Here is a 14,104-nt window from a genome sequence, read left to right as displayed (position 1 = left end):
ATTTACTGTTTCTTTAACATCACATTAGAAATTAGAAAAAGAAAATTTCATGAAATTACATGTAATGTATCTATGGGTGAACAATAATATGTAAAATTCTCTGCATTTTTGAAAATACATTTGTCATTTTAATGTTCTTTTTTTAATGTTATTTTAAAATAATGCCTCAATTAAAAAAAGTTTAAAATTATCTTGTGAATTGAGACCTCAGTGATACCTTAACAAATTCCTGAGGTATAAATTCCTAAAAGCATCTTTCTGATGAATTTTTAATATTGCATGCCTTGTTTTTTACATGATTAGTTTCTCTGAAGTGGAGCTTTTCCTCCCATAAACTGTTCTCTATAATACTTTAAATACTTTAAACACAAAAAAGGGAGACAAAAACTTGCATATCCAACAGCACATTGACAAAACCTGAGAACACACGCTGTGTGCAGCACTTGGAAACCTCCCGCCTTCAGAAGGAGGTAGCTTGGGAGCATCCCCTCATGTCTCCTCTTTTGAGTCCTATTTGCTCTTTGCAATTTTGCTCCGTTCACTTTTTTTTGATTTGAGCGTTCTTTCTGTTTACAGTGTTGTCGTTGTGTATGTTGCTTTCTTGGCTCTGCGCACTTCACTGTGCATCAGTTCATTTTGTGCATCTTTTTTTTGCTTCTCTGTATTCATCACATTCATCGTTTTTTACAGCACAGTAATAATATTCCATTACATTCATGTATCATAATTTTTCAACCTTTCTCCTGTCAATGGTCTCCTACTTTGTTACAAGTTCTTTACTTTCACAAAAAGTGCTACTATAAATTTTGGTATACATGACACTGTCTTATCAATGGTTTCCTTGTGGTATAAGTCCAATAATGGAATCTCAAAAAGTATGGATATTTAGTTACTTTGTTTATATAGTTTTAAGTTCCTTTCCAAAAATAGTTGTATCAAAACAAAAAGAAAAATGGTTCTGTCAGTCTATAGCTCTACTAACAATGTATTAGTGTGTACTACTCCTCCATTAGTGACTATTTTTAAAATTTTTATCATTGCTGAAGAATGTTTTGGTGAGTTTTTAGACTTGGTGGATACAAAATGATATCTTTTGCTTATTAATTAATTAACCTCTTTGTCACTGGACTCCCTCTATGTATTAAATTTTGAATTTCTTTCTTCACAGGCCAAGATTACTCTTCTACAGCATGGTCATCTGGTACTGAATCCTTGTGGCAGGCCACAACTGTTCCATCGAGCACTCGTAGCCACACCCGACGACATAGCATAGCTTCTGACAGTGGGGACACTGGCATTGGAACTTCCTGTTCTGACAGTGTGGAAGGTGAGTTCAATTGATGAGCCATAAGAAATCATTGGACTTCTTTTCTGTGAATGGCAGCATTTTTTAGCAAAGCAATGATCATAGACAGTTCTAAAGGACTTATGATGAAAAATGCTATTCATTTCCAGAGAAAGGACTGATGGAGTCTGAATACACATCAAAGCATACTATTTTTCACTTTCGGTGTTTTTTCTTTTGCCATTTTTTCCCCCCTGTTGGGTCTGTGTCTTCTTTTACAACATGACTAATATGGTAATGTGTTTTGTGTGATTGAACATACATAACCTATAACAAATTGCTTGCTGTCTCAAGGAGGGGGGAGATGAGGGAGGAAGAGAGAAAATTTGGGACTCAGTTAAAAAAATGAATGATAAAATTGTCCTTACATATAACTGGGGAAAAAAATGTTGTTTTTTTTTTTTTTTAAGTCCTATAGGCAGTTGGAGCTATGGGCCTGGCATGTAGGAGAGAATCTAGGGTTGGATATGTAGATTTATAAGTGATATCCATAGAAATGATATTTAAATCAGTGAGCTCACCAAATTAAGAAATGTAGAGAGAAAATAGAAGCCTCGAAACTGTCTTGGGAATGCACATGGTTTAGGAAGTATAATGTGGGTGATGAACCAGTAGACAACGTTGGGGAATGGTAAGAGGGAAAATGAGAGGGGAGAGGTCACCATTCCTCAGTGTGGGAGACTCAGCATGTTTTTATGTAGGAAAGAATGAACCAGTAAATAGAAAGAGATGAAAAATTAGAGAGAGAGAAGGGAGCTAATAGTGGAATAATCTGTAGGAGAAGACAAAAGGAGTTAAGATCTGAGAGTATTGGTTGGTCTTGGTGAGGAAGAGGACTGTCTCTTCATCAGAGATGGGAAGAGATTGTGAAGATTGAGATTGAGTCAAGAGATGAGAGAGGGAGAAGAAGGTATTTACAGTAAAATAGCTTCATCAGGCAAGCTCCTCAGTTGAGAACGGTATTGGAAGGGTTGCTATTGGAGGTCAGAAGAGAAGCTTTAGAACAGTCAGAATGGAGTGTGGGATTTAGAATCAGTTAGGGAAGAGTGAAAAAGATTGCCTTGCTAAAGTGAGGGCGCAGGAGAGACTAGATAACATAAGTTTATAATGAACCTAGTCATCATGGTTGTGTGACTTATTCTACCTTTGCTCTGCAGCATGTTAATAAGAGTGTAGCAAGTAAAGGTGAAAATAATTCACAGTTGGAGTTTGGCACAGTGTGAGTGACTGCAAGATTTAGGATTGAGGAAATGGAGAGTAGGGGTTAGTATAGAGTTAAATTGGTTCAGCAGAAGGTTGAATAGGGAAAGAAAGGGTAATGTAGCCAGAGTAATGATGGTAGTCTGGGTAAGAGCTGAAGGTTGGAGAAATTGGAGGTCATGGTGAGTATAGGAGGGAGGGAGAGGTGGAATGAGAGGAAAAATAGATGATCGAATTTCAGAGTTCTTGTTCTCAGAAAGGGAATATTTTAGGTGAGGCAAGATGAAGGAAGGGTATGACCACCCTTGTTTTGGGCTGAAGTAGGCTGGAGAAGGAGGGAGAAGTAGTATTTAGTAGTCATCATGGTAGGCATTGTTGTTGTTCCTGGGAGCTGAGGAATTGGAATTGGGTTCCACCTTTGTATTGGTCACATTTTTTTCATAGTAAAATTGGGGCACCATGCTGTGTATTGTATTGAACTAAATGCTTAAGTTGTGAAGCAAATTCTTCAGTACTGTGCACTATATAAAGTTAGTTTTAACCACGTTTAAAAATGTAGCAATCATGACATTGTTTCATATATTCCATTCAGCTATATAGGATTTTTTAGAAAAAGTTGTGCTGTCTTTGATGTTCTCTAGAGAACATAAGACACAGTATTTGAAGAAAAGAAGGTTAGTTTCAGGTAAAAAAAAAGTGTAGGGAAAAATGTTCGGTTTTTGCTTTGTACATAGCAATTTAAGTTTTTCCATTGAATATAGAGTAGTTTTTTCTTCTGAATGTTCATAGATCAGATGAAGTTTGCATCTGTTTAAAATTCTTTTTATTAAGCTAACATTCATGAAAACATTTTTAGAGTTGAAAGAATTTAATTTAACGTCACACATCCATTTATTATGACATCTTTCTCTATACGGATCATTATTTTCTATTCTTTGTTTTGTCATGGCCAAAAGACCCCTCCAGTATATAGGCTATAGTATTACAAGGAGAAAATATAAAAAAGATAACAGTAATTTGAGCTTTAATGCATTTAGAAGTAAGGCCAGAGAAATGTTTTAGTTCTGTCATTTGTTACATATTTAGAAATAGATTCCTGGAAGTGTACTAAATATATTTTTTTGAAAATAGAATGTTACAAAACATATCTTTTTATTTCTACGAAAACTAGTGTTGTTTTATATACTATAAATCCTCTCAATCTTTAATGCTAAAATCTGGAAGCAGTTTCTTTGGTTTTCCAAGCCTTGGTTTTTAAAGCTGGATAATAATCTTTTCTTACAGGCAGATAGCCATATACAAGTAGCCTCTCTTTATTATCAGGATTAATTGTTGACATAGGCCCATTTTGGGCATCTTGGATCATGTGCCAACATCCCCCCACTCTCTCCTAGCTTCAGTATATTGTCTAGATTACTAAATTATTTAAGTTACTTGGTTAATCACTATTTTCTTAATGATAGGTTTCTGTAATTAGCAGTAGAGGTTTGGAAAGAAGTTAAGGTGAATGTCACATTATATAAAAGAGATACTTATATTTTTATATAGGTATGGCTTTCTTTTTCTTTATGCATAGATTTAATTTAAGGACTTAATAGAGTTGTGTGGTGATAATGTGGTGGGTGAAAGATAAAATGACTGAGGAAACAAAAGTTTGAGCTTTGTAGCATATTGATGTATTAAGCAGTGTGTGCCAATTGCCTAACAAATCAGGAGCAGTCACCTTCCTCAGCTTTGGCACTGTTCCCTGAATACTTGAGGAGACAGAATTTTATACATTAAAAACAATCAAATAAGGCTAATTAATTAAAAGAAAATTAACCAGGGTACAAAATTAGGTAATGTGATTTTTAATCAGAGGAAAGATTAGGGACTTTCCAAGTTGGGAGTGGGAGAGTGAACAGGTACAATTTTCTGAGATCAGAAAAAGAGGTGGCCCAGTTCCCCCCTCGTGTGTGAATACAATCAAAGGAACATCAGTATCGGGCCAGTTTGCATGTAAGACATATTGATTGTTGTGTGTTGTGACTGAGTTTCTGGTCAGTATAATCCAGGTCCTGTAGTTAAGTAGCCTGAAAATCCCGTTCCACTTCCCAGCCACATAGGACTAGGTTTATATAAGCAACAAAGCCCCCTCACAATTCCTGTGATTGAATATAGTTTTTTCACAGGTCAGGAATTGGACTAGACCCATAATTGAATAGAAAGGGAACTGAGTTAGCTCTAAAATTGAGTCATAAGATGGAGTCAATATGGTTCACTCAGTTTCCACCACTAGCAGTTACCTCAGTTGCACAAGTAGTATTATTTCCCCTTCTCATTGAATCATTTACAAAGTACTAAATCTGCCTTCTTGATGTGTCAGGTGTCAAATTTAAATAGAAAAGGATTCCGCCAGATGTGGGAAAGTTGGGATATTAATGTTCTGTTGGTGAAGTTGTGAACTGATCTAAGAGAAATTTGGAACTATGCCAAAGGGCTATAAAACTGCATTGTGTATCTGTTGACCCAGAAATACCATAGTTAAGTCTGTATCCCAAAGAAAATATTTAAAAAAAGGGGAAAAGGACCAATATGTACAAGAGTATTTATGGCGCCTCTTTGTGGTGGCAAAGAACTAGAAGTTGAAGGGATGCCTGCCCATTAACAGGAAAATGAGTAAAGAAGTACTAGTATATGATTGTGATGGAATATTACTATGCTATAAGAAGTGATGAGTTGGATGCTTTTAGAAAAACTTGAAAGGGCTTACATGAACCAGTTCAAAGCGAAGTGAGCAGAAAACCAGGAATGCCTTGTGCACAGTAACAGCAAAATTGTGTGATGATCAACTTGAATGACTTAGCTATTCTCAGCAGTACAGTGATTCAGGACAGTTCGGTGGGGCTTATGATGAAAAATGCTATCCTTCAGATGGTGTCTGAATACAGATTGAAGCATACTGCTTTTTACTTTATTATTAATTTTTGTTTTTTCTTCTTTCACAACTTGACTATTATGGAAATAGGCTTTGCTTGTCCGTACATGTATAATCTATATCAAAATGCTTACCCTCTCAGGGAAGGGGAAGGAGCATTGGGAGGGAGAGAATTTGGAACTCAGAATTTTAAAAAACAAATGTTAAAAATCGTTTTTACATGTAATTTGAAAAATAATTAAAAATATTCATTAAAACATCCCTTTAGGCAGTTGTACCTGTTTTTACAACAAAATGTTGTATTTTGTATATTTCATTAAACTTTCCCCAATTGCATTTTAATCTTATTTTGGTCTATACTTTTGGATGGAATTTGGGTAGGACAGAATGAGAGTAGGGATGGAGCTTCACACCTCTTTTATAAACTCATCTTTAAGAAGGGTCAACGGAATTACTGGTTGAAGTCCCAACTCCTTTGCCTTACGGAATATTGGGTTCCAATTCTTTCGATCTTTTAATGTAGAAGCTGCAAGGTCCTGTGTGATCCTGACTGTGTGTCCTTGATATTTGAATTGTTTCTTTCTGGCTGCTTGTAGTATTTTCTCCTTCACTTGATAGCTCTGGAATTTGGCAACTATATTTCTTGGGGTTTTGAGTTTGGGATCCCTTTCGGGAGGGGAACGGTGGATTCTTTCGATGACTATTTTGCCCTCTGAGTCTAGTACTTCTGGACAGTTTTCCTTGATGATTTCCTGGAAGATATTGTCCAGACTCTTTTCTTCATCATGGGTTTCTGGCAGGCCAATAATTCTTAGATTTTCTCTCCTGGATCTATTTTCCAGGGCAGTTGTTTTTCCAATTAAATATTTTACATTTTCTTCTATCTTTTCATTCTTTAGATTTTGTTTGACTGATTCTTGTTGCCTCATTGAGTCATTAGTTTCTACTTGCCCAATTCTAATCTTCATCGTAGTGTTTTCTTCAGTTAGCTTTTCCATCTCCTTTTCCATCTGACCAATTTTTCCCTTTAAGGAGCTATTTTCTCCATTTAATTTTTGTACTTCTTTTTCCATTAGTCCAATTTTCCCAGTTAGGTTTTGGGTTTCCTTTTCCATCTGATCAATTTTCCCAATTAGGTTTTGGGTTTCCTTTTCCATTTGATTAGCTCTTCCTTTTAGGGAATTATCCTCTCCAGTTAATTTTTGAACTTCCTTTTCCATTTCTTCAATTTTCTTTTTCAGGGTGATGTTCTCATCAGTGAATTCTTTTTTTATAGTTTTAAAATCATTGGCCAGTTTTTCTTTTATATCCTTCTTCAGACGTTCCAGGTAATCTAGTTGTGCTTGCGAGAAATTCATAGTCCCATCTGAGGTTTCAGATGGAAGTACAGTCTCAGCTCTAACCTCTTTGGTGTTTGTGTTTTGGTCCTTATCCCCATAGAAAGATTCTATGGTTTTTTCACTTTTCGTCTGCTTTTTCCAATTCATGATGTTGACTGAGTGTTGTAGCTTTTGGTTCTTTCAGTCAGAAGGTACAGATCTTTAAGTTGAGCTGATGTGTGTCTAGGCTAAAAGCAGGCTTTTGTTTTTTGTTTCCCCAATCAACCCTGGGGTTAGCTTCTTAGGTATGTGGGAGGGGTGGTCTGTCCTCAGGATATCTCCTCAGCTGACTTGAGGCAAAGGCAAGGTCAGGGGATGATGATCCCAGCTTCCCTATTGTCTTCCCTTTTCCCCTGGAGGGCTGGGGCACGCCTAGAAGCTAATGCGTGTTCCCGCCCCTCCTTGGGCTCGGCTCTGAGGCTTGCCTGGGTCTCAGTGCGAATTTTCTCTGCCCTGGGTCGTCTGTCCCTCCAGATCGCCTCCGCCACAGTAGGAAGAATACCCCTTTGCCACTTTTCCAGCCTCTGGTGTTATGAGACCACCCGCCCCCTTCTGCTGTTCCCGCTGATCCAGGATTAATCTGGGGAAGAATTTTATGGTTCCCTCACGGTCATCAGGGGGGAGGAGAGAGCACTTACTGATCACTCTGCCATCCCAGTTCCTGGAAGTTCAAGTAGTGACCCACCGAAGTCCGTCTTCAGGCTGAAGATTTCAAGGGCTGCTGCGCTGATGTCTGGCACTCAGCGGCTCTCACCGGCTCGGCCTGGCTTATCTCCTGCTCCGCTGGTCTCGCCCGCCACTCTCGGGCTCCTCGGGTCCCCTCCGCCCTGCCACGCTGACCGCGCTGCGCTGTGCGCCGGGGTCTTACCCCCGCGGAACAGATCCCTCCCGTGGACCCTCCAGTTCAGCCTGGGCTCCGAATCTGTCAAAGTCCGTCACCCACTGGATTCTACACCTCCAAAGTCTGGTCAGACTCTCCCCCCGGAGATATCCAGAGGAGTTTTTCCAGGAGCTTAGGTGAGTCGTTGCTTTCACTCCGCCATCTTGGCTCCGCCCCGGTCAACGGAATTACTCCTTGGTTATTAACACTTTCAATAGACTGAAGTGAGAAAGCTGCTCCATGTTTATTAATGCACCATTATTTTCTGTCATTTTTCCTCACGTTGAATAGCTTGTTCCTTCTTTCAAGAACTTTATTATAACTTGCACAGATAGACTACAAGTCTCAGCAGTCTGTGAGGTATTCAGATGGAATAGTTCAATATGTTCAGTAGTTCAATGGAATAAGTTCAAAAAGGGGATTTTAAAAGGACAATTAGCAAAAATTAGATTTTTACTTAACAATTTCATTTCCTCTTCTGCTTCATTCATGGGGAAAATAAAAGAACCAAAACCTTTGCGACAAACAGGCAGTTAAGCAAGAAAAATTTCTATTCACCACACCCCAAAATTTATCAGTCTTTACTGAGTTCATCTTTATGTCTTTGTCAGGAGGTAGATGGCATGTTTAATCATCTCCTGTGGTATCATGTTTGGTCATTGTGGTTCTTAAGTTTTTCAAAATTGTTTGCCTTTCCAGTGTTACTGTTGCATAAATTCTCCAGGTTTTGCTCAATCTACTCTTCATACAATTAAGTTTTCCTGCGTTTGTCTAAAACTGTCCCCTTCATCATTCTCATGGCATTGTAGCATTCTATTATGTTCCTTTACCATTGTTTTCTTAGCTATTCATCTCTATTGATGGACACTCCTTTAAGTGATACTTCTTTGCTACCACAAAAAGAGCTGTTATGAATACTTTTGTAAATAAGCATGTCAAAGGTCAGTGTGTTTTCTTGTATATATAAAGCAGTTGTAGAGGTATTAGGCCCAAAGGAAAATTAACCGTCATTTGAACATAAAATAATATTAGGAACTGTGGATGAAGATAAATTGTAACTGTATTGAGAGAAGCTATGAAGGTAAATAATAGAAATCTGAGGGGTTTTTTTTGGGGGGGGGAAGGTGAATTTTGAGGTTTAGCTGATTAATGTACATTTTAATTTTAGCTTATAAAAATTTTAGAATACAAGATAGCAAATTTCATGATTTTGCTAATATTTTAATTGGGAGTGAGATGAATAATAAAAGTGTCCTACATGGTGGCTAGATTCTTAGACCACCCTACAAGAATCAATGTAATTATATTCCCAATACATTATCGTCTTAGATGGCAAGCTCTTTGAGGGCTTGAAGTGTCTTTCTTTTTGTTTGTACTCCCATTCTTCTCCAGTCTGCTCTCTGGCCTTGTACCACCTTGAAGCCTCACTGGGCCTCAGCTCTTCGCCCTGGAATTCAGCACTTTGGAAGGATCATGAGCCTTCAGGGGCCTCTTTCTTTTATCTGATGGCTCCTACCAGAATGTCCATTTAAGGAGTATGTCCAGGCCACCAATGCTCATTTCCTACCTTTGTTATCTCCAAACCTTCTCCTCTTCCCCACCTTTCTCCCTGACCCCATTTTTGTTTCTTTTTATATGTTGTCTTCCCTGACTAGACTGTAAGCTTCTTGACTATATTTTTTCTAAACAATGCTTGTACATGATAAGCACTTAATATATGTGATTGTGCCTATCACAACTTATATTCTATTGGGAGAGTTTATAAAGGTTATCTTAGATCATACTTTTGTAAATTTGTTAATTTTTCACATATCTGATTTTTTAAAAGTAGAACACACCTACATTTCTTTATAATGATGCATGTACTTTTCAAGATATCATCTGTCTAAAATTTCCGTAATTCTGCAGACTATATTGTATGTTTGTTGGACTTTGTTGGACCTTAAAGGCCTTCACAGTGGTAGCCTATACCAGGGCTTCTTAAACTTTTTCTACTTACAACTCTTTTTCACCCAAGAAAGTTTTTACCACCCTGGGTATATAGGTATATAAAATAGAAATACAAATCAAACATTTACTGATAATAAATAAAAAATTTATTTTAAAACAATTCTTTGGTATACATATTAAAAATACTACTTATTAAAGATGCAAGCAAATTTACACATTAATGGGATGGATGTGCTTTTTTATTTTTACTTAAAGAATTAAATCTTGGCAGAATATTTGATACTGCAGGACCCAGAGCATCTTGTTTTCAGAGTTGATTGATATTTTGTTTTATGATTGTCAATGCCGAGAATGACGCTTCACATAAGTACATAGTACAAAAGAAGTTTGTTTAGGGCCATTTCAGAAAGTGTTGGAATTTCTGTCCTAATCCCAAGCCAAAATTCATTTATCAGTTTTTTCGGAAACTCAAGCTTTAAACCTATTGCTTAATAACTTGGCACATTCTTCTTGACCTTTTAATGGCAGATGATGCATGTGTTTGATTTCATTGGTTTTCAGTTAAGTTTTTGAACCTAACTTAGTTTTTTAGAATCAAAATTTGAAGGAGAAATATTTCTGAAACTACGTCTCCAGGTATTTCAGATGATCAACTCTAACTTTTACAATTAAATATTTGGGAAGGTTATTTTCAATTATAAAATCACCTGGAGCTCTAAACATTTCTAAAGAGCCATTTCCTACACTTTGTTAACTTTTTAAAGTAAAACTTTCAATTTTATCTTGTAACATAAATATGTTACAATTTTTTCCTTGAAGCAGCGTGCTTAAATCATTGACTTTTTCGAAAATACCTGACAAATAATAGTTTTGAAAGCTGTAAGTCATTATGAAAAAATTAACAAAATCTGATTTCTGCTCAGTCAGTGTAACAGCTTCATTTTTCAATTTCAATTATCTGTTTTAAACTTCATCCTCTTGAGAGCCACCTTGCCTCTGTATGCAGTAATAAGCTTTTATAATCACGGTGTCCATCTCTTTCCAAAGTTTGAAAAAAAACTGTTGAGGGCATGGTTTTCAATGAAGTTAATAATTTGGATAGTACTGTGAAACATAACATCTAACTGGTGATATTTTTTTTGGCTATGAGATGGATCATTCAATGAGTATTCATTGCCACTACCTTTAACTTTTGCTACAAATCCAACATTGCTCTAGCACTGTCTGTACAGAGACCAGTGCAGTTTTTCCACTGTAAACCTTCATTTGTGAAAAATCCTTGCCTTTAAGATATGTATCTTCCCCACTTGACTGCCGTGCCCTTCCAAAGGGCAACAAAACAATAATTCCTCATATGCTTCCTTCAGAAACATCTTACTATCAGTTATTTCATGTTACTGAATTGCAAATTTTGAGTTGCCTTAAGCCTGGCAATAAGTTGCTGAAATTGGCCATTAGTAATTTCAGAAATTCTTTTGGAAGTAGAATTCAGTAAAGGAATTTGATGATTTTCATCCCCATGCTTTTCCCCCAGAAGTATTTCTGACATTTTAATAGTAGCAGGTATCATGAGATCTTCTCCTACTGTGTAGGGCATTTTAGTTTCTACCATTAAATAAGTTTTGTAAGTTGCAAGTAAATACTTTTCATTGACAGTAACAAAGTTCTCAAAACATTTAAAAATTTTAAAAGATGTTCAAAATATTAAAAAAAGATGTTCAAAATATTCCTTTGGTTTATTGTAGTATGCTCCCTGCTTGGTATTAAAATGTTGCTTTTGTTTGTCTCATTTTATGCTCTCCACAGTCAAAATTTCATTACAAACTAAGCAGAGAGGTTTTTGCATACCATTATTGTCATTAGAAGTAAATCTAAGTTGCAAAAAGTGATTCAACATATTTTCTTGTCAACTTAGGTGTACTTCAACCTGGTAACAAAGACTGTGCCACATTGTCATCAGTATTTTTACCTCTTTTGTCTAAAGATTTGATCACTTATCCGTAAGCAAATATTTTTGCCCTAAAATGTAAATAACTAATGCTAATAACCTCAAATAAAAACTAACTTTAGTTTATGAAATTATATTTGTTTTTGTTTAATTAAAATTGATAATCACACTCAGAGGTTGTGGTAGAGAAATATTAAAAGACTTTTGTCTTTACTTGCTGCCATTAAACACCTATGTTTCTGTAAAAGGAGGTAACAGCAATTTTAAAAACTGAAGTCAAAAACATTATAATCTAAAGATACACTAATTTTGATACATGTTGAGGAATGATAATATTGTCTTTATTTTCTGTAATTAAACTTATTATCTTTCCATAAGAGCAGAAAACAAAAAAAACCCATTGCAGTTCATAGCATATAGTAATCTCGAATCTGAGTCAGGGTTTTTCTGGCAGTGTTTGTTGGTGTTGCATGTGGTATGATGGCATGCACAGTGCAAAGTGTGCATGTTGCATTTTCAGAACCAAGGCTGCAGTGAAGTTTCCTTATGGTACACTGCAAATTCTGCCAGAAACACCTGGAATTCATTGCATGTTTGATTTTGAATTTTGTTGTTGTTGCATGTTCAGAAACCTTTTACTGTTGCCAAATTATTTGTGACCTCCATATTCAGTCACGTGACCCCATATTGGGTCGCAGCCCATAGTTTAATAAGTGCTGGTCTATACTACACGTGGAGCTCGTATGCTCTAGAGTTCACTTTTTCTTGATTGTTTGTGGGTTCGCCTTCCTTTGGTACTTGGAATGACAGAAAGCTAAGGTCAACTGTATCCTCAGAGCTCTGTTGAGATGACTCCCTAGTCTGAAGAATTGGTTTAATTCATTCAGAGGATAAATCTTAAAAAAAAATCATAATCTAGAGCCTGATTTTGGATGGAGGGAACAGTTGAAAAGCAAAATATACCTAAAAAACCATAATCTTTGAAGCCATTAAAAAAAATTTAGAAAACACTTTACAACTTAGTCTTAGATGCTTTCCCATTGTCACTTATCAGATGTGGGACTTGAATTCACTTCTAATTAAATGGCAGTTATTTTGGATATCAGTCTGAAATGCATTTTTAAAACTGAATTTTCTTCATGTGTGATAGGCATTTTGAAAGAAGCTTCTCAGTTAGGAGTATTTTGTTGCTAAGAGACCGGGCTCTATATATAACTCAGAACTGGAGAGTATCTGTGCTTTATGAAAGGTAGATTTTTGTGACTTTTGGGGGAGTATAAAACACATAATGTTGGATTATTTGGTACATTCTCTTCCTTTAAAGGAGCAGTATAATTTGAGAACCCATTTGAGACTAGATTTATTTTTATACTTGCTGAGGTATTAGTATGAATAACATTGGCAAACTTACTTTTTTGCCATAGAAGTATTTGTATGCTTCTTTAATAATCTAAGGTAAGTTCTTAAATTAAACTAATGTTCAGTCAGTATTGGAATTGTTTTAAAGTCTGATAAACCTTTTATAAATATTGCATAAATATTGTAAAATGACATATTAGAAAAAAATTTTAAATTGTGTTAAATATGTTATGACTTCTAGGTATTAAGGGTTTTTTTTTTTTTAGGGGGGCTTATACTAGGATTATTTCTAATTAATATTTTTATATACCATGACTAAACTGGACATGAAGACAGTTAAGATCATTGATACTTTTTTTTTTTATCATGGTACATAATTACACCTGTTGCTGAGGTATTCAGCTTTAAGGTTTTGATAGGTGCACTTTTCAGATAGTGTAGTGTTTTTTGATGGCTCACCCTTTGTAGAACATTTTAACAAGTTTCCTAAAACCTTTTTTCTCCTCAGGGGCTCATAGAGGTTCCTAAATTCTTGAAAGCTATGCCAGGAGAGCCTCTTCTTTATCCTTGATCTCTTTCTGTATCATGAAATCATTGATCATTCCTTCTTTCTGATTACTTTCTCCTCCATGGTTTTTCTTTTCTCTCCATTTTCTTTTTTTTCTGAATTGAACATCAGATTAAATAAACATTTACATATATATGTAAATGAACACCTGTACATATATAATATCTATCTATATATAACATGTACATATATCTCTTATCAGTCAGTCTCATACATAACATGCCCAGTTGACTTGGATTTTACTGGCTCCTGCCCTCCCCTCCCTTTCATTTCCCTTTCCTTTCCGCTCTCCTGGCCTGTCCTATCCTAGAACCTTAAACCTACTGCACTCAAACTGGAAAGCCAATGGGCCCCTGTCTAAGGGCTCCTCTGGACCCTCCTAGCTTTACAGCCATTACCAGTAGTAAGCGTTGCTGTTTTCCACTCAGCTTGATGTCTCTTTTTCTCTGCCTCATTAAAGGGGCCATGCCCTGGCTGCTTCTTAAACAGGCCTGTTCAATGAAGGGGCATTGTCTCACCCTGGCCTAAAGGGGCCAAGGTCTCCCAGTGCATCCTGGG

At 36.3% G+C, this 14,104-nt stretch overlaps 1 protein-coding gene across 4 annotated transcripts in view; it reads left to right on the top strand.

Moving 5' to 3' along the window:
• CEP85L (centrosomal protein 85 like) overlaps positions 1-14,104 on the top strand; it is a 205,696-nt gene that overhangs the window by 75,335 nt on the left and 116,257 nt on the right. For all 4 annotated transcript variants that reach the window (XM_072643149.1, XM_072643151.1, XM_072643147.1 and 1 more), the window contains one exon: positions 1,169-1,327. Coding sequence is in view for 2 of the 4 variants with exons in the window: in XM_072643151.1 (XP_072499252.1) it covers positions 1,169-1,327 (159 nt within the window). In the remaining 2 variants the exon portion in view is untranslated. The remainder of the gene's footprint in view (positions 1-1,168; positions 1,328-14,104) is intronic.

The sequence above is a fragment of the Notamacropus eugenii genome, chromosome 2, assembly GCF_028372415.1.
Source record: "Notamacropus eugenii isolate mMacEug1 chromosome 2, mMacEug1.pri_v2, whole genome shotgun sequence".
Lineage (NCBI taxonomy): Eukaryota > Metazoa > Chordata > Mammalia > Diprotodontia > Macropodidae > Notamacropus > Notamacropus eugenii.
The sequence above is the reverse complement of the archived record's forward strand: the minus strand, read 5'-3'. Positions and strand labels throughout refer to the sequence as shown.